The sequence below is a fragment of the Podarcis tiliguerta genome (assembly GCF_965153285.1).
Source record: "Podarcis tiliguerta genome assembly, chromosome: 2".
Lineage (NCBI taxonomy): Eukaryota > Metazoa > Chordata > Lepidosauria > Squamata > Lacertidae > Podarcis > Podarcis tiliguerta.
In genome coordinates, this window is record NC_139535.1 from 10,901,974 (window position 1) to 10,922,449 (window position 20,476).

The 20,476-nt window shown below is 46.4% G+C and overlaps 1 protein-coding gene and 1 long non-coding RNA gene across 18 annotated transcripts in view; one reads left to right on the forward strand and one right to left on the reverse strand.

The window, feature by feature from the left end:
- Nucleotides 1-20,476, forward strand: part of TNXB (tenascin XB) — a 121,389-nt gene that overhangs the window by 48,527 nt on the left and 52,386 nt on the right. For 9 of the 17 annotated variants that reach the window (XM_083424527.1, XM_083424521.1, XM_083424511.1 and 6 more), the window contains exons 7-17: nucleotides 80-772; nucleotides 3,224-3,556; nucleotides 5,822-6,103; nucleotides 10,742-11,050; nucleotides 11,644-11,943; nucleotides 12,873-13,160; nucleotides 13,455-13,742; nucleotides 14,959-15,243; nucleotides 16,360-16,671; nucleotides 18,102-18,413; nucleotides 19,825-20,136. In XM_083424527.1, the coding sequence (XP_083280653.1) occupies nucleotides 80-772; nucleotides 3,224-3,556; nucleotides 5,822-6,103; nucleotides 10,742-11,050; nucleotides 11,644-11,943; nucleotides 12,873-13,160; nucleotides 13,455-13,742; nucleotides 14,959-15,243; nucleotides 16,360-16,671; nucleotides 18,102-18,413; nucleotides 19,825-20,136 (3,714 nt within the window). The remainder of the gene's footprint in view (nucleotides 1-79; nucleotides 773-3,223; nucleotides 3,557-5,821; nucleotides 6,104-10,741; nucleotides 11,051-11,643; nucleotides 11,944-12,872; nucleotides 13,161-13,454; nucleotides 13,743-14,958; nucleotides 15,244-16,359; nucleotides 16,672-18,101; nucleotides 18,414-19,824; nucleotides 20,137-20,476) is intronic. The other 8 variants (XM_083424515.1, XM_083424517.1, XM_083424522.1 and 5 more) reach the window with 7 other exon arrangements.
- On the reverse strand, nucleotides 3,966-5,814 carry LOC310671188. The gene is made up of 2 exons (XR_014507876.1): nucleotides 5,492-5,814; nucleotides 3,966-5,018 (listed from the first exon to the last, which is right to left on the reverse strand). It is a non-coding gene; the product is annotated as an uncharacterized lncRNA (long non-coding RNA).

Sequence of the window (20,476 nt, forward strand, 5' to 3'; positions counted from 1 at the left end):
ACTTCCAATGCATCCCATCTCCACAGCTCACTTTCATCCCCTCCTTTGCTGTAACTGCCTCAATTTTTGATCCCACCAGCACCAGCTCCGAGCCAGCCAGTCCGCCAGTACTCCACACCACCCCCCTCTTCTTCCCACCGAAGGCCTGACTCTTCCTCCTCTGGGCCTGGAGCTGGTCAGCCAGGCAACAGGCCGCAGCCTGGCCGTAGCCCTTCCAATGTCGCCAAAGCTAAGGAGCTTTTCATGAAGAAAATGACCGAGAACATCTCGACCAAGCTCTCCCCGTACAACGGGACCCTCCTCGAGCGTTTGGAGAGCTACCTCCGCGCCATAAACTTCCCTCTCCATGGCAACCGGACCATACAGAGTGTGGCCAGGGACATATACATCTATCTAATTCTCCGGAAGCCAGAAGAGGTCATAGAGAGTTTCAAGGACCGGCTTGATAGAGAGACTGACGATCTGCTTCAGAAAACAGAATCCCCAACTGCGAGAGGCAGCTACTCCCACTCAGACCATCCCAAGCCGGCGGTAGTAGGCAGCTCCTCGGGCAGCATTGAGGTATCTCTGGACAGCGTGAGAGGGGTCTCTGACAACGTGGTCATCCTCTACCGCAATACGGGGACTGGAGAAGTAGGGGAGCTAGTGGTGCCTGGAGATTCCTCCAGAGCAGTTATCACCGGATTGGATCCTGGCACAACCTACCATGTGGAAATCCACGGGGTGCTGAAAGGACGTTCCTCTAAGTCATACTCCTTTATAACCGCCACAGGTACCAGGATGGGTAGGACGTCCGTCTCCCACGGTGGTTCGCTATCTCCTTCTTGCCTGTAATCATACAATCACATGCCTCGTCCGTGTTGCCACCAAACTGAATCTGTGTGCCGTCCAGACATGTGTTGCTTTCGCATTCTCCAGAACAGGAGTGGGGAACCTTTTTTTTTTTTAAGTCTCCAATTCTCAGACCAAACAAGCGAGAGGCATTGTATTACATTTCAAGGACCTCTTCCAGCTAGTTGAAAAGACTTGAGGAGAGGGTGGAGCATGACTGACAAAGGTTGTGGCCTGGGGAAAGTTCTGAGGGCCGGATTGAGGAGGGTAGAGGGCCGCATTCCGCTCACAGGCCTGAGGTTCCCCACCCCTGCTCCAGAAAGTCGTTCAGACAGCGGCCTGCTAATTGTTTTCTCTTTTTCCTAATCCACAGCTTTCTTGACTTCCTCACTCGTATCGTTCTTCACGCCAAAGTCACAGTGTCCACCAGCTAATTATCTTCTTCTTCCTGAAGCCAAATAACGCAATCACTTGCAGCTCCTGGAATTTTGTCCAGTCTGTTTTTTTTTTGTGCTATACACTGCTTCTCGCAGTCACTGTGTTTGCCTTCGCTCCTTGTCTGTGTTGCCACAAGATTGTCTGAATGTCTGTGAACCAAACTACGATAGCCTTTGGAGGGGATCTAAACCCAAAAACAAAACAAAACAAAACAAACAAAAAACAGTTGTGGTTGGACTCCAACTCCCATGAGCCCCAACAGCATGGCCACTGGCCAGCGGGATGATTCAAGTTGTAGTCCAGCAAGGCCTTGAGGGGCACCCCGTTTCCTATGAATTTGCTTGCAAACAAAGGAGCATTTATAGACTTCTTGACAAAAAAGTTTAGGATGATCCCAGCCAAGGATGATGCTAAATATAAATGATGTTTGGAGAGGAAAACAGGGTGACTGAGAAGAATTTAATTGAAGTATTCATTGCATTTTTATTCTGCTTTTCTGTCTAAAACACCAGCTTTGTCCAAACCTCCCTTTTTATCCTCTCTACAACCTTGCTAGGTAGGTTAGACTGCAATATAGCAACCGGCCCTAGATCACCAGTGCTCTAAACACAACCTCTCACTGGCAGATTATTGTATCTAGTTTTAAGTATTTAGTTTAAGGTTATGCCTTGAATATTTATTAGGAAGACCCAAAGAGTTCTCTCTTTAAAATAAAAGGGGGGACACCCCCCAAAAAAATTAAACTTCACAATTTTTCACCTTTTGAATTTTGAAATTCCACTGAACTTTATGCTTCTGCGAAATGTTGTTTTGGCACTACTTCGTCTCTGTCACGTGATTTATTTATTTATCTTCCATTGCGCACCCTTTTCCCAGCTACAGCCGTGTGCTGACCTTGGTCAAGAGTGTCTCTGGATACCTTTGTGTTTAACTGCTTTATTCTTCCTCCAGGCAAAGCAGTCGTCCCGAGCCGTTGCCTTCATGTCGCTTCTGTGTGGCTGAAAGATTTCTCCCTCAATCACACACTTTCTTTTGCAGCAATGTTGGCTTCCACCACGCACCCATCAAACCAGTTCATGTAGCTGCTGTTCCCACCATCCACTGCTCAGCATCTCTATGTGCCCACCTTGAAATTAACTGGGATATTTGAGTGGGGTGTGCGTGCGTGGTTTTTTTCAAGCAGGTGCTCTCTCTGATTGGGTGAAGAAGCCATAGAGGAAATGATTGGGGTTCTATCCAGTACCACAATGACTTCTGCCCATGTAACGGGACTTATTTTCCTCTCTGCATGTGCCTCATTTGCCCCCATTGGGGAGGGACAGGGAGTCCCATTGCACAGATGGAAGTCCTTGTGCTAAAGGGATGATTTTGTGGGATACAACCCTTCTCTCACCCCCTCTTCTTGACGGGGTCAGCTCTGATACAGGTTTGGCTAGCATACTTCTCCACTGAACTGGCCCCTGCTCTCCCCTGAAATCAGCATTCTTGATTAGAATTGAAACAAAGTTATGTTTGGGCATGTAATTCTTAATAAAATTTATCCTCATTCAAGTTTTCTTGGCAAATTAGGTCTAGGGTGAAAGTGGAGGGTGAGTTTAGTGTAAATACTCTCACTCATTGCAAAAAAAGAAAACAAAAAACGCATAGCCCTACAAAAAAACCTAAAGCGGTATATACATTTTGTTAAATAAAATAAATAAATAGAACAGGGCCTGGAGCCCTCTTGAGATGTGCTATCAGTGACCCATGCCCTAAGTATATGGACTGCCACATTCTTTACTAGCTAAAGCCATCACATAGCCTTCAAGGGCAGCCCACTGCCATAGATTACATTACAGTAGTCAATATGCCTTTCACCCCTTATTCAATGCCCAGGGAATGGGGAGGTATGCTAGTTGGAGTAAAGCCGGGGAGGAGGTTGCAATTTTCTCACCCAACATCTCTCTTTCTTCAGCTCCAGGATCTCCTTCAGCTGCCAAGACCCAAACTTTCCCTAGACTCACCACAAAAAGCCCTGAAGTGCCACTGCGGGACCTGACTGTGACGGACATCTCTCCGGACAGTCTCCGTGTGACTTGGTCGGCCCCACCCAGTTCCTTCCGCAGCTTTTCCCTTCAGTACAGGGACCCCAAATCCAGTGCCCCACCAGGGGAAATCAGAGTACCGGGGACAGAGAGAAGCGTCACCGTGATGGGTTTGACCCCCAGAACGGAGTACGAACTGGAGTTAAGTGGGGAGAAACCTGATGGGAGCTACAATCCGCCTCTAACTACAAAGACATCCACAGGTACATCGCTCTGGGCTCCCCGAATTGAGGATGCTGCCATATGCAGAGTCAGATCATGGCTCCATCTAGTTCAGTATTGCCTACACTGACTTGCAACAGCTCGCCAGGGTTTCAGTGGGCAATCCCAGCCATGCAAGGGAGTGAACCAAGGACCTTCTCCATTTAGAAGAGATGCTCTAGGCACAAGCCACAACCCTCATTTACCCAGCTATATTTGATCACCTTTCCTTTTTCTAGGCCTCCTTTACTTTGTTTCAGAACCTGCACAAAGACGACTTCATAACACCTCTTATAATATTTCTGACACAAACCAGGAAGTTTTGTAACTCACTAACTCCCATATTTCTTCCAGACACATATTTTGGGGTTCAGCAGCCCGCTTCTCCGTTCTGGTGTGATAAACACCAAATTCTTTCCACCTTGCAGGATTCTGAGATGTTGGCGGTTATTTATCATGAGCTGCTTGCTGGGTGTGGGATGGGGGTCGGGCAACACTGAATCCTAAGGCGTAAGGGAAGGCGGTCCCCACAACCATTCTAGAGGGTTTCCTAGCAAGAGTTGCCATGTTGATTAGCCTCTATACTGCTGCAGTAATTAGTTACGTTTTATATACTGTATTTTGGTTTTGTATTTTTTTAATATGATGGAAATTGCCCTGGGATCACTTGTGTGTGATGAAGGATGGTGCCGCACACACCCTTGCAGTGGTGTGCTGTGACTTGAGCACCTGCTTTTAGCATTGCGGCACCAGTTTCCTGGAATCCTCTTCCCATCAAAGTGAATCAAGCCCCAACGTGCCCGTGTTCTTTCAGTGTTATATTGTTAATCTCCCTTTCCTTCCAACTCCTTCCCAAATTAGGCTGCACACACACCCTACTTTTAAAGCACATCTCCACGCCTCCAGTATTCTGGGAACTATAGTATACCCCTCACAGAGCTATAATTCCCCACAGCCTTATACATTCCACAGGCTTCTTGGGGGGACATGATGTGCTTTCAATAGTTCTTCTTCTTCTTCTTCTTCTTCTTCTTCTTCTTCTTCTTCTTCTTCTTCTCCTTCTTCTTCTCCAGCGGCGATCACTCATAGCCGAGTAAGATTGTCTTCCATAAACACGGTTTTAACAATGAGTCCGTAAGTGACTGTGGAGGCCAATTCTGGACCCACACGTCCTTCCACAGTGGGGACATAGGTTTCTGGGCAGGAGTTGATCACAGTGTGGATTTGCCAAGCATGCCTTCCTCTTAGCACATTTCTCAGTTTGTTTCCATGCAGCCTTGATCTGTTTTATTTCTACAGTTTTCAGTTCTCATTATTAATGCTTCGGTGCTGTGTTATGATCTGTGTTGTACATTCTATATCTGTGTACTGAAGAACATAAGATGAGCCTCCTGAATCAGACCAAAGGCCAAGTCCAGCATCCATCCTCTTCTCATAGTGGCCAACCAGATGCCTGTGGGAAGCCTGCAAGTGAGATATGAGCACAACAGCACTCTGCCTACCTTCGATTTCCAGTAACTGGCATTCAGAAGCAAAAAGAGGCAGAGCATAGTCATCATGGCTAACAGCTGTTGATAGAGGTTGATAGCTTCCCAGAGTGGCTGGGGAAACCCAGCCAGATGGGCAGCGTATAAATAATAATAATTATCATTATTATCATTATTGCATAGCTGTCAACGTTTCCCTTTTTTTAAGGGAAATTCCCTTATTCCAAATAGGTCTCCTCGCAAGAAAATAGAAAAGTTGACAGCTATACATTATTATCATTATTATTATTATTGCCTTGTCCTCCATGAATTTGTCTAATCCTCTTTTAAAGCCATTCAAGCTGGCAGCCATCACTGGCTCCTATAGACACCGCTTGGGTGGTTTTTTGAAAATATAGTGGTGTAGAAATCTGGAAATCAATGAATTAATGAATGCAACCGAAAACCTACCGTGAAATAAACTTCTTCAGTCCAGAGGAGGAACTGGATTGTAGCTAAATTGCTCTTGGCTGGGCTCATGGATAGTGCCATTATACAGTTTGGTCATTAGGTGGCACTAGACTTGGTTGCGTAAGATAGAACACGGATCACGAAACAGTATTAAAACCAGCAAGAATTAAAAACTGCAGAAATAAAATAGACGTCTTCTGGGTAGGCTTGGGAAAATTAAATAAAAATACTTGGGAATTAGGATAATTATATTTTCTCCAATCCGCTTACTTCTTTCCTTCTTAAGAGTTTGGCAGCTGTCATCCTCTCCTCCTCTTGTTCGTTTTTCAGCCCCGGCACCAGCCCTGGAGAAGCCCACTTTGGGGCACCTCTCTGTCTCGGACATCAAAGAGAACTCTGCCCGCCTGTCCTGGGACATCCCCACGGGGACCTTTGACTCCTTTTTGATCCAGTATAAAGATGCTGAGGGCAAGCCGAAGAGTCTGCCCGTGGACGGAGGATCCCAGGAGGTCACCATCTATGACCTAGCGCCTTCCCGGAAGTACAAGTTCAGTCTTTATGGACTCGTGGGCCGCAAGAGACATGGCCCTGTTTCCACAGAGATGGTTACAGGTGAGCGATGTCTCTCCAGAATGTTGGTTGGCATGCTTCTTGATTTTTAGGGTTGAAATGAGTTTGGAGTGGGGGGTGGCCGAGCAAATCCTAAATCAAATTGGCTTGCAAAAATAAGTCACCATCACTATCCTGGACTCCTTCAGGGGGAACACCAGGGGCTGAAATTTATAAATTTATAAATTAAATAAACAGTAACCTTCCCTTCAGGTATGAGTGTCATTGCTTTTGCAGCCCAAACAGTGCCGTCCATGCAAAAGAGGGACGTGGCAAGGTTTGCAGAAGTAACCCCATAAAAAGTTATTGGGGGGGACGGGACATATGGAGGAACTCCAAAACAGCCCAACGAGAACTCCAAAACAGCCCAAGGAGAACAGTTTTGGTTGTAGCTAATGCTAATTATACTCAGAGTTGAACCATTGAATTTAAGAAACATAACTAATCTAGGTTTATTGATTTCAGTGAGTCTACTCTGAGTAGAATTTAGTTGGATACAATCCATAGAATGCTAACTATTGGGCAGGGGTTAAATAGAAAAGTGTGTAGGAAAGGGAAGGGAATGGATTATTCCAGAAGGGGAGTAGGTGGCTGGCTGGCTGGCTGGCTGACCAGCTAGCCATGCCCCTTGCAGAATAATCCATGCCGGGACACTCCACACCACATTTCATTGCAGGTCCCATTTGCTTATATACCTTTTAAAAAAGAAAAGTCAAAGCCAGATACTCACCAGAGGCAATGTTATTTCTGTGCAGAAACAAATGAGGCAGATTTTCCAACAATTATAACCATGCCTTGCCAATTTTGTTGCATCAGATTGATGATGATTACATTGTAAATTGTTGCACTGAAATTTCTCTCTTCCACAAATTACGTATTCCAACGCTCCCAGTTATGCAGACCGTTGGATCCATCTGTTTTTCTTTCTTTTAAAAGTGCATTTGAATTGGCATATTATTATCTACAAAGTAATTGACAATACTTCAGTTTTATAAACCGATCTTCACGGTCAGAAGTCAAAAAAAGAAAGCATAAACATTTCTAAATTTTCAGAAGTAATATTTGGGGCCTGAATTTCATCCTGTCTCAGATTTGTAAAACGTGCAAACATTAATTCAAGGCAGCCTAATCTGCTGGAATCTCTGCTGCCTTTGAAATGCTCGTGTAATTTCCAGGCCTTCCTAACTTTATCCAGGTCCGTAATCCTGCAGAAACACAGACACCTAATATGTGGTACTGAGCACAGGATTAAGAATGTAAGAGTCTGTCTGCTGGATTAGGCCATGGGTGCTATGCAGCATGCATGGCCCTGGCACTGAAATTTGTGGGTGCCCAGCCAAATTCATGAGGAATTTTGTGGGTGCTCAGGCACCCGGGGGTTGGCACCTATGCATTCAGAGATGTACCACTTTTGATTTTAGAAACAGCATATAGCCAATATTACAAATAGGTCCTGATATTTTTGTTTTCCATGAATCTGTCTAATCCCCTCTTTAAAGCCGTCCAGGTTGGCAGCCACTGCTACACCCTGTGGTAACAAATGCCACTGTTTAACTCTGCCCTGTGGAAGGAAGCACCTCCTCCTTGAATATCCAACCGTTGAGAGAGAGAGAGAATGCCATTTCATTTCTATTTCATTCACTGCTCTGGAGTGCTTACTGGATTTCAGGAAATTCAAAATGGCTGCCACCATCAAAATGGCTTCCTTTGTTGCCACTCAGTCTTATAGAACCAGTACACATTTTTACATGGTGGGCGGATCATTTCCCTCAAGAAGCTTATTTTAGTCAATAGGTGCTGTGTTAATCGTACGCCTCCCGCAAAAGGACAGTGATAGAAGCCAGGCGTGTTAAAAACACAAAGTCAAACTGTGCCGTTCCAGGCAGTCCTGGTTTTGAACCTGGAATGCACAGGGAGACTTTCGTTGCATTTAGATTTCTTTGTTTCCTTTTCCAGATAGAAATGTCTTGTAAAAGCCCAGAGATGTTTTTCTTGAAAGCAGGCCCAAAGGTTTAAAAACTATCCCATCATGGTGTTGCTTAAAAAAAAAAATATCCAGGAGGAGGGAGGAATCAGAAAGAAATTGTCCATGTCCCATGTATGCCTAATCTATAGTAAGCCCTACTGAGTTCTGTGGGATTTACTCCCAAGTAAACATGGCGCTGATGAGTTGGCAAAATGGTTTGGCCAAAGAAAAAGTAAGCTGAGGACAAAGTACCTCTTCTAGGCCCAAGGGTGTGGGCAGCAGAATACAGCTGTATCTGTGAAGAAGCTCCGACCAAAAGGCAGGAATGGAATTTTTATGACTCAAAGTTATTACACTGAGGCAACAGAAACCCCTTTCAGGCCAGGCCTGTGGTCTGAATCCAACACTTTTGGCCCTGGGAGTGTCAGATGTCAAGGAAATACTATCTGACTTTTAGAAGACATCTGAAGGCAGCCCTGTATAGGGAAGTTTTTAATGTTTGGTTTTTTACTGTGCTTAATATTTTTAATTTGTTGGAAGCCACCCAAAGTGGCTGGGGCAACCCAGTCAGATGAGCGGCATATAAATAATAAATTTTCATCATCATCATCTGAGCTCAGCTCTCCAACTTTCTGTTTATATCTAAACTCTAAAGACAGTTTCCTCCTCACAAAATTCATCATGCCCTCCAACATTTTTCCAATGAAAATAGGGGTGTCCTATTCCATAACAACAATTTTACTATTTAAACCCCACCCATCTCACTGGGTTGCCCCAGTTACACCAGGCAGCTTCCAACATATATAAAAACATAATTAAACATTAAACTTCTGTATGGAGAGCTGCCTTCAGATGGCTCGGGGTCAGATAACTCCATACCCTCCAACATTTCCAATGAAAATAGGGTCATCCTACCATAGCCTCCAACATTATTCTGATGGAATTAGGGACATCCTAAAGGAAAGCGGGACATTCTGGGATCAAATTAGAAACTAGGACAGCTTTTGTAGCTCCTGGACTGTCCCTGGAAAATAGGGACACTTGGGGGGTCTGATTCATATGAAAGGACGGGGTTTGGGGTATGAGGTTCTGCTTTCTTATATCATTGGATTTTTCTGCCAAGCATAAGGAAAATTTGCTGAGGAGATAAGATAATGTTCCTATCATGTACCATTTCCCAGAGTTGCTTCTTCTGGAATAAGTCGGCAAATTTCACAAAATTTTGCTTTAATCACTATTTCTCTACAGCTCCGGCCCAGTTCTTCCTAGTCCCACCCTGACAAACTTTGCTGCGCTGGTTATCTTTCAGCATAGCTCTGCTCATCCTCCTTTTGGTCTTATTTGCTACACTTCTATTAACACAAAAAATATATATCTGCAAATACATAATGTATAAACCATTATAAAAAATAGCACAGCTCAGAACATAGATGGGGGGGGGGAGAGAGAGAGAAATATGGTTCACGTCACATTTTACGCAACTAATTCTGACTTATATATACAAACTGAAGCACAACTATCTTTCAAAATATGCACTTCTCTGAATTTTGTGAGGCGGTTCTCCGAGTCATGTGTCCAAAAAAATTTGTATACTAGGCCAAGTGTGAACAAAGATGGGAATCACATATAAAATGCATTGATTTAGCCCTGTGAGATAGCTCAGTTGGTAGAGCACGAGACGCTTAATTTTAGGGTCGTGGGTCTGAGCCCCATGTTGGGCAAAAAATTTCTGCATCACAGGGGGTTGGACTAGGTGATCCTAGTGGTCACCTCCAACTCTATAATTCTATGATTCAAGGGGATATTGCTTGCAATTTATCTCAACAAGAACTCAGTAACTCGGAGCAGGGCTTCTAGTGCAGCTGCCCTTTTTCAGTGGAATAGCATTACTGCTGAGATACGACAGGTGCCCCATCAACATTTTCCATAAACAACTGAAGACATTAAACAACTGAAGACATTAAACAACATCTTTGTTCCGACAGCCTTTCCTAGATGGATAAATGGTCTATACCAGGGTTGGCCAACTCCCAAGAGACTGCAATATACTCACAGAGTTAAAAACTGGCAGTGATCTACCCCCTTTTTGGGGGTTCGGGTCAAAGTTGTTGAGTTTTTTTCAGGGAGGAGGTAAAATGTTGAGCTATTTTTACGGGAGTCACAATTGTTCAGCTTCTTTGTGGGGAGCCAATGATCTACCAGAGATCTACCGGTAGATCATGATCTACCTGTTGGACATGCCTGGTCTATACCACAAGTCCTGTTAGGGTTTTTGTCTTCTTTTAAATTTATTTGCTGTATTTGTGTATTTAACTGTTTTTAATTTTCTTATATGGGAATCACTTTGAGGAGATTGCTTTAAAAGTAATAATAATAATAATAATAATAATAATAATAATAATAATAATAATAATTTATTAGACTTGTTAGTCTATTCCTACCAAAATGTCTCTGATGTATGTCTTGTGCAAAATTGCATGCAACAATGTGAATATTAGGGGGGAAATGCACAAAAATACTGATATATATTTTTTGCAAGTTGATGTAGAAAAGGAGAACTGAACTGAAACCTGGAAAAATGAGAAACTCAGAAAAATCAACACTGGCAGATCCATCCTTAGCTCAGTCCCAGCACTCCCTTAAAAATATATATTCTTTGCTTCTTTGCTCTCTAGGCAAAGTCCCAGCCCCAGAAAAGAAGCCAGAGAGAGAAGTGACAGCTCCACCCGGCCTGGGAGAACTCTCCGCCTCAGAGATCACCAGCACTTCTGTCCGCCTCTCCTGGAGTGTCCCCTCTGGGAAATTTGATTCCTTCCTGGTCCAGTACAAGGATGCTGAGGGCAGACCCCAAGTGCTGCCCATGGAGGGGGACTCCCGCGAAGTCACCATCCCTAGCCTGGCTCCTTCCCGCAAATACAGGTTCAATCTCTATGGCATCTCCGGTCGCAAACGTCTCGGCCCAGCCACGGCAGATGTCACCACAGGTCAGCAGAAGGCCTGCCATGAACTATAGTATTGTGTTTGCAGAAAGTGGCGTCTTTCCCCCACTCTAACCCATTTCCTTTTCCAGGGCGTAGTGTTTCATTTTTGCTTCACCCAGGACGCAACTGTACACAGAATTCAATCTGTCTTTGCATCTAGACAATCAGAGGACAAGTGTGGCTGTTACCCCACTTATCTGGGTGTAAGCCCCCTTGAATTCTGAGTAAGACTCATTTAGGATCGTGCTGTAACATGCTTCCACCTTCTCCGAAGTCCTGCAAAAGTTTTGTGTGCTGAAAGTGCTCTTTTAAAAACCAGTGACCTTGGATTATATGAAAGGATGGGTGCCACCCATCCACATAAGCACTCCTGTGGCCTTTTCAACAGGCAAAACGAAAATAAACACCCAGAACAAGGGCTGACATTCAAGGTGCATCTTATAGCGCAGTCCTAGATATTCAGCTGCTTTTCCCGCCATGACCAGGAAAGCAGGAATGAGAGCGCAGGCTTAGAAACATTATGTGTGGGTCTCTAGGCCTATTGAGGGCTGCTTCTGCTGCCTTGTATTATATTTCGTCTTGCTTCCCCATAACAGCATCACGGGACGAAGAGCCTGTACCTGAGCCTGAGCCAGAACCTGTCCTTGGTGACCTCTTAGTCTCGGATGCCACCAGCAACTCTGTCCGTCTCACATGGAGTGTCCCCACTGGCAGCTTTGACTCCTTCTTTCTCCAGTACAAGGACCCTGAGGGCAATGACCAAGCCCTGACCGTAGACCAACATTCCCGCGAGGCCACTGTTCCTAATTTGGTTCCTTCCCAAAGATACAGATTCTTACTCTATGGAATCTCTGGGCCCCAGCGTCTTGGACCTGTCTCAGCTGATGCCACCACAGGTTAGCACAAGCATTCAGTACACGTACAGTGGTGCCTCGGGTTACATACGCTTCAGGTTACATGTGCTTCAGGTTACAGACTCCACTAACCCAGAAATAGTGCTTCAGGTTAAGAACTTTGCTTCAGGATGAGAACAGAAATTGTGCTCCGGTGGCGTGGCAACAGCGGGAGGCTCCATTAGCTAAAGTGGTGCTTCAGGTTAAGAACAGTTTCAGGTTAAGAATGGACCTCCGGAACGAATTAAGTACTTAACCCGAGGTACCACTGTATACGTCTTTTCTAACTGGCAGAGCTTTCGTCCTGTTTCTCCTTTTGGGATGGCAAGATCAGAAAATGATGGAGCCACAATCTGAATCCTAAAACTTTGGAACGCCATCTCGTTCTGTGGTGCTACGAGCGCAGTGGATTCATTTTGCGATTTTTTTCACAGTGCATGTCTGCCCATGACAAAATTAAACAAGCAGCAAGCTTATTTCACAGCCATTACTAAGGAAACACAGGAACTGTCGTTCTGCTAACGAGCCATGCAAATTGCAGTGCTACGAAGGAGCCGTGGGAACTCTGGTTCTGCGAAGGTGTCGGGGATCTTTAGAATGGAAATCACAGTATCTCCAGAAAGCTATAGATCTGAGGATGCTTTGGAGGATATTTGCATGGGTTGGTAGATGTGGAAGTCAATGTAGCTAAAAAATTTAAATTTTTGTTCTTTCAGCTATTATCATTGTTTTTGATGTTTCTCTCCAAGGGCCTTTTAATTAAATTTGACAGATGTCACATGGTTTATGCATGACCTGGAGATGAAACACCCATCTCTAGGTCAGCCAGCTGTCACAGAGCTCATAAGGAGGGCCTTCTGCCTCTGTCTCATCTCTTCCTTCCCACATCCGTTAGCATGTACATTCTCATCTCTTCCTCCTCTGTTTCGCAGCCCCACTACCAACAACGCCTGCTCCTCAGCCCAGCTTGGGAGAGCTCTCAGTCTCGGACGTCACCACCGACTCTGTCCGTCTCTCCTGGACTGTCCCCACTGGGAGCTTCGACTCCTTCCTGGTCCAGTACAAGGATGCGGAGGGGAAGCCTCAGGCCCTTCCAGTGGACGGAGGTTCCCGCGAGGTCACCGTCTCCAGCCTTGTGCCTTCCCGAAGATACAAGTTTAATCTTTACGGAGTCTCTGGTCGCAAGCGTCTGGGTCCAGTTTCTACTGACACAGTCACAGGTCAGCAAGGGGAGGTTCTAAAGACCTTTTGTCAGTCATAATACATGGCCATGGGTATAGCTTAGAGGTATATCTGCTGCTGTGTATGCAGAAGGTCCCAGTCTCCAACACCTCCAGATGGGGCTAGGAGATGTTTCTTGCCTCAAACCCTGGAGAGCTGCTAGCAGTCAGTCTGGATTCTACTGAACTAGATGGACCAATGGTCCAACTCAGTATAAGGTAGCTTCTTATGTTCCTGAGAACCACTCTGGTCGGTCAAATGATTTTTCTCTCTACTACTATCTGTTTCCCCAGCATCACCTCCAAAGGAACCCTCAATTGCTCCCAGCCTGGGGGAGCTCTCTGCTTCTGATGCCACCAGCAATTCCGTCCTTCTCTCCTGGACTGTCCCCACAGGGAGCTTTGACTCTTTTCTGATCCAGTACAAGGACGCTGAGGGCAAACCTCAGGCGATTCCAGTGGAGGGAGCTTTCCGTGAGACCGTCGTCCCCAATCTGGTTCCTTCCCGCAGATACAAGTTCAACCTTTATGGACTCACTGGCCGCAAACGCCTCGGCCCCATCTCCACAGATGCCACCACAGGTCAGCAGAAAGAGTCATTTGGGCTGGATGTGTTTTAGTTCTCTTGTTTTCTCAGAAGGCATCAGCGGTGTCAGAAGTGGCTGCCGAGCACTCACATTTATTGCTTTCCCATTGATTTCATAGGCCTTGGTTCCAAGGGGCTCCTCTCAGGATACAGTTATTCAATCAGTGTGGTGGGTGAGAGGAGCAATCCTTGTATGTTCTGAGTAGGGATTGGGGAGAAAAATGAAGCATTTTGCATTTATTGGTAAATCCACCCAATTCACTTTTTCCAAAGCTATACACAAACTGAAACACATTCATCTTCTGAAATTTGTGTTTCTCCTAAATCTTGTACAGTGGTACCTCGGGTTACATACGCTTCAGGTTACATACGCTTCAGGTTACAGACTCCGCTAACCCAGAAATAGTACCTCAGGTTAAGAACTTTACCTCAGGATATGAACAGAAATCGTGCAGCGGCAACGGGGGGCCCCATTAGCTAAAGTGGTACTTCAGGTTAAGAACAGTTTCAGGTTAAGAACGGACCTCCGGAACGAATTAAGTACTTAACCCGAGGTACCACTGTAATACAGTTCTCCAGGTGAGTAATGTGTACAAAAATGAATATACTAAATGCATATATTACATCTTCCTGTATAGATAAAGATGCCAGACTATCATTTCACAGCTCCCTTTGTGGGGTTTATAGAGCCACATCAAAATTCTAGATTCACACGAAATCAGAGCGAAGCCCCCATTGGAGAATTGATAGCCCCTCATCACAATCCTGGATTTTCATTAAGTCAGGGCAGGGAAGTTAGGGGAACAGAAGGCAGGATGCACAGCACCAGTGGCCACAGCAGGGGAGTCAGAATGAAGAAACATTGACAGGAGAAATGTGACTTAAAACAACACTGGGAGTTTGAGTAATGCAAGGCTGATTGATTTAGTGATTGCTTGCTTAAGTTTACTTATAGTATATAATACTTGCCCACAACGAGCTGTGCCAAATGCAGTTTACAACAAACACTCAAAACATCAAAATGCAAATATACAAAATACAGAGCATGACAGATTTGACTATCTCTTTGCGGCAATGAGAGAAAGTTCTCTCTAACCATTTCCTCCACATTCTTATAAACTTCTATAATATGCGCCCTCCTCAGTTCTTTTATCTTCTGCCCACCTAGGAGAGCATTTGTTCAGCAGCATCTACTTCTTTCTGTTCCTCCAGCATCAGCACAGGAACAGCCAACTCTTCCCAGCCTGGGGGAGCTCTCTGCTTCTGATGCCACCAGCGATTCCGTCCGTCTCTCCTGGACTGTCCCCACGGGGAACTTTGACTCTTTCCTGATCCAGTACAAGGATGCCAAGGGCAAACCTCAGGCGATCCCAGTGGAGGGAGCCTTCCGCGAGACCATCGTCCCCAATCTGGTTCCTTCCCGCAGATACAAGTTCAACCTTTACGGACTCACTGGCCGCAAGCGTCACGGCCCCATTTCCACAGATGCCACCACAGGTCAGCTTCACTGGGGCCCTTTTCCGGGATCTATTTTCTGTCTCATTTCATGCAAAGATAGTGGCTGAGCCCATGTGGGACTGTCCAAACCAACCTGGATCCTGTGACCATCATCTGAGGACCTTCTTCGTGTGCCTCCTTGCCTGGAGGTGTTTCAGAATTCCCACCCTCCTTATTAATTTCCTTCTTTCCTCAGGAAGCAGCAGCGGTATCAGAAGTGGCCACCTAACAGTCAAACTTATTGCTTTCTCCCTGATTTTGCAGTAGCTGTGTTGACACGAACCTCTTCCAGACATTCTATCTTTCCCTTCTCTTTCCTATTTGTCTTTTACTCATCTCTTTCCCACCCCTGTTGATCCATCTGTACCTTTCTGCACATCCCTCAAAGATACAGTTACATAGTCAGTGTAGCAGAGAGAATAAGCACCCAAATTGAATCATTTTGCACTTCTCAGTAAATCTCCCCAATTCACACTTTCCAAGGCAACAAGCAGACCCAAACACAACCATTCTTTGAGATTTGTACTTCTCCAAGGTGCACAATGCAGTTCTCCAGCCAAGCAATACATCCAAAAATATGTGTGCTGGGGGAACATTGTATTTTTTATGTTGTGAACTGCCCTGAGATCTATGGTTGAAGTGCAGTATACAAATTTTAATAGTAGCAGTAGTAGTTTAGCTCTCACTCAGGGTTGGGGATTCTCATTTGATCTGGGAGCCATATGCGGCCTTCCAGGCATCTCAGTCTGGCCCTTGGAACTCTCCGCTGGACACACACCCTCCCCTCAGGACACACCCCTCACAAGCCTTGCTTCGCACCCAAGTCTTTTCGCCTGACTTGGAATGTGTCCTTGGACTCTGATATTGCTCTTGTTTGCTTGGGTGGGGGATAGAGAGACATGTCTGACTGTATGCAGAAAATAGCCTACTTTACAAAGGCAACATTGACATTCATGGCTCCACCCCCTTTTGCCTCTAGCCACACCCACCATTGGCCTGGGGACTTTGGAAGGTTGACCAAAAGACAATGCACCCTTCAGGCTGGTAACAGAGTCCCCCACCCCTGCCCTACGTCTTGTCCCACCGCTATGGGGTTACACTTTCTCTCTGTTTTAGCTGCTGTAGGAACGCCACCAAAGGCCACCACAGAAAAGGTCACCGTCGTTCAGCTCAGCCTGGACCAGCTGTCCGTTTCTGACATCACCAGTGACTCGGCCCGTCTCTCCTGGACCGTCCCAACTGGGAATTTTGACTCCTTTCTAGTGGAGTACGAAGATGCAGATGGCAGGCCACAGGCGTTGCCCGTGGATGGGGCTTCCCGCGCACTCACTGTCCCCAACCTGGAGCCCTCCCACAGATACACCTTTAACCTCTACGGACTTTATCACGGCAAGCGCTATGGCCCCCTGCCCGTGGAGGCTGTCACAGGTCAGCAATGGATGAACTGGCCAACTGGGCTGTGGTCTTTCCCCCCCCCTCCCCCGGACACGCTTTTCTCCTTTCTTCCTCAGGGCGCATCTGCAGCATCGGAAGAAGATGCAGCCCAGCCTACAAATTTCTTTTCTCTTTCAGGCATACCTTTTGAGCTCTGCACCTGAAGGGCCTTTCTTGGGTGGCGGGAGGAGAGAAAAACCTCTCTGCTCGAGTGATAACCTGGCCACAAGCAGATACTTACTTTTTACATTCATCCTAACATTGAGCTGAAAGTTCCTTCTCCCTCTCCGTCGCAAACCATTTTTCCAGCCCCATTTGCACTACATTTATGGCAGGTTTGAAGGGGCCTGTGGAGACAGATTGTAGAAAATTTGAGGTGGCATGGGGACTTGCATAGTCTTGCTTCCTTAAATATACAGCACCATGTGCCTCCACAATTCCATAGCTACACGATAGATCAATTGCTTTGTATGTAAACTGTCCCAGGTTTAAAATCGGACACCTCCACTCCGTTAAAAAAAGGAAGATGGAGAAAGTGATTGGGGATTTTGTCTGACTAGTGATGGAGACCCTATGACCCTCCAGATGTTTTTGGACCCCAGGTCCCATCAGGCCCTGCCAGCATGGTTGATGGCCTGGGATGATAGGAGTTGTAGTCCAACAACATCTGGAAGGCATTGGGTTCTTCATCCCGGCCACAATTGCTGGAGAACTGTGGGCCAGGAAAATCTAGCTTGTTAAACTTCTCCTAGCAACTCTAAACTCCGTTAAAAAAACTACCCAGGAGGGAAGCCATGACTCTGACACTGGGCCTCAGTCGCCAGCGGTGTAACATATTTGCAGCTGAATTTTCATTGTGCCTTACTTTCTTTTTAAAAATAAGATAAAGTTGAAACTGTTGCAGAAATGCAACAAGCTAAACCCGAAACTAGAAAAAGGAGAAACTGGGAAGAACCAGAAATGACTGCTTTGTCCATGCCTACCAGTATGCATTACCCGTTTCACATATAGTTTAGCTCTCTTTGGATTAGGGAACCTCATTTGGCCTGGGAGCCATAAGTAGCCTTCCAGGCATCTCAGTCTGCCCGTTGGAACTATCCGCTAGACACACCCCTCACAAGCCTTGCTTTTGTCTTTTGGCCTGACTTGGATTGTGTCCTTGGATTCTGATACTGCACTTGCTTGCTTGCTTGGGTGATAGAGAGACGAGTCTGAGTGCAAGCAGAAAACAGCCTACTTTACAAAGGCAACATTGACATCCATTGCTCCACCCCCTTTTGCCTCTAGCCACACCCACCATTGGACTGGGGACTTTCAGAGGTTGTCCTGAAGGGAATGCATCCCTCAGGGTGGTAACAGAGTCCCCCACCGCTGCCCTACATCTTGTCCCACCGCTATGGGGTTACACTTTCTCTCTGTTTTAGCTGCTGTAGGAACGCCACCAAAGGCCACCACAGAAAAGGTCACCGTTGTTCAGCTCAGCCTGGACCAGCTGTCTGTTTCTGACATCACCAGTGACTCGGCCCGTCTCTCCTGGACCGTCCCAACTGGGAATTTTGACTCCTTTCTAGTGGAGTACGAAGATGCAGATGGCAGGCCGCAGGCGTTGCCCGTGGATGGGGCTTCCCGCACGCTCACTGTCCCCAACCTGGAGCCCTCCCACAGATACACCTTTAACCTCTACGGACTTTACCGCGGCAAGCGCTATGGCCCCCTGCCAGTGGAGGCTGTCACAGGTCAGCAGTGGATGAAGTGGTCAACTGACCTGTGGTCTTTCCCCTCCCCCTGCCCTGGACACGCTTTTCTCCTTTCTTCCTCAGGGTGTATCTGCAGCATCAGAAGAAGATGCATCCCAGCCTATAAATTTCTGTTCTCTTTCAGGCATACCTTTTGAGCTCGACACCTGAAGGGCCTTTCTTGGGTGGCAGGAGTAGAGAGAAATCTCTCTGCTCAGTTGATAGCCTGGCCACAAGCAGATACTTACTTTTTACATTTATCTTAACATTGAGCTGAAAGTTCCTTCTCCCTCTCCGTTGCGAACCACTTTCACAGCCCTGTTTGACATCACCAGTGACTCTGCCCATTTGCCCTCCATTTATGGCAAGTTTGAAGGGGCGCAGGTAAAATGATTGCAGAAAATTTGAGATGGCTATGAGACTCACTAGGTTTCAAAGACTGGTTTGCTAAGGGTCTCCTAACAACTCTTGTCTCCCTTAACGAACCAGAAATCCTAGGATTCTTTTAGCAGGGAAGCCATGGCTCTTAAAGGGCCTCTGTCTCCCATGGTGTAAGATATCTGCAGCTAAATTTTCATAGTGTCCTATTTTTAAAAAATCCGGAAAAACCCCAAATCAATTTAAAACTGCTGCAGAAATTCAACAAGCTGAACATAGGCGTAGTCAAGGGGGGGCAGCTGCCCCCCAGATCAAGTAACACAATAGAAATATTGACCAATCACATTGCTTCTGCCCCCCTAATAAAAGTCTTGCCCCTCCCAACAAACATCCCGGCTATGCACATGAATGTGAACCCAAAACTAGAAAATGGAGAAATTGTGAGAAACCAAAGCTTACTGCTTTGTCCATGCCTACCAGTATGCAGTGCCCTTTTCACATTTAGTTTAGCTCTCTATGGTTTAGGGAACCTCATTTGGCCTGGGAGCCATAAGGCTGCTTATGTCTGGCCCTTGGATTGATCCACTGAACACACCCCTCACAAGCCTTGCTTTGCACCCAAGTCTTTTGGTCTGATTTGGATTGCGTCCTTGGATTCTGATGCTGTTCTTTCTTTCTTTCTTGCTTGCTTGGGTGGGTGGCATAGCTGTCAACTTTTCCCTTTTCTTGCGAGGAATCCTATTCGGAATAAGGGAATTTCCCTTTAAAAAAGGGAAACGTTGACAGCCATGGTGGGTGGGTGGGGGATAGAGAGACGTGTCTGAGTGCATGCAGAAAAGAGCCTACTTTACAAAGGCAGCATTGACATCCATTGCTCCACCCCCTTTTGCCTCTAGCCACACCCACCATTGGCCTGGGGACTTTCAGAGGTTGACCTGAAGGGAATGCATCCCTCAGGCTGGTAACAGAGTCCCCCACCGCTGCCCTACATCTTGTCCCACTGCTATGGGGTTACACTGTCTCTCTGTTTTAGCTGCTGTAGGAACGCCACCAAAGGCCACCACAGAAAAGGTCACCGTCGTTCAGCTCAGCCTGGACCAGCTGTCTGTTTCTGACATCACCAGTGACTCGGCCCGTCTCTCCTGGACCGTCCCAACTGGGAATTTTGACTCCTTTCTAGTGGAATACGAAGATGCAGATGGGAGGCCGCAGGCGTTGCCCGTGGATGGGGCTTCCCACACACTCACTGTCCCCAACCTGGAGCCCTCCCACAGATACACCTTTAACCTCTACGGACTTTACCACGGCAAGCGCTATGGCCCCCTGCCCGTGGAGGCTGTCACAGGTCAGCAGTGGATGAACTGGCCAACTGGGCTGTGGTCTTTCCCCTCCCCCTGCCCCGGACAAGCTTTTCTCCTTTCTTCCTCAGGGCACATCGGAAGCATCAGAAGAAGATGCATCCCAGCCTATGAATTTCTGTTCACTTTCAGGCACACCTTTTGAGCTCTGCACCTGAAGGGCCTTTCTTGGGTGGCGGGAGGAGAGGAAAACCTCTCTGCTCAAGTGATAGCCTGGCCCACAGGCAGATACAGTCGTACCTCAGTTCCCAAATGCCTTGGGAGTCGAACGTTCCAGCTTCTGAATGATCGAAAACCGGAAGTGAGTGTTCCGGTTTTCGAATATTC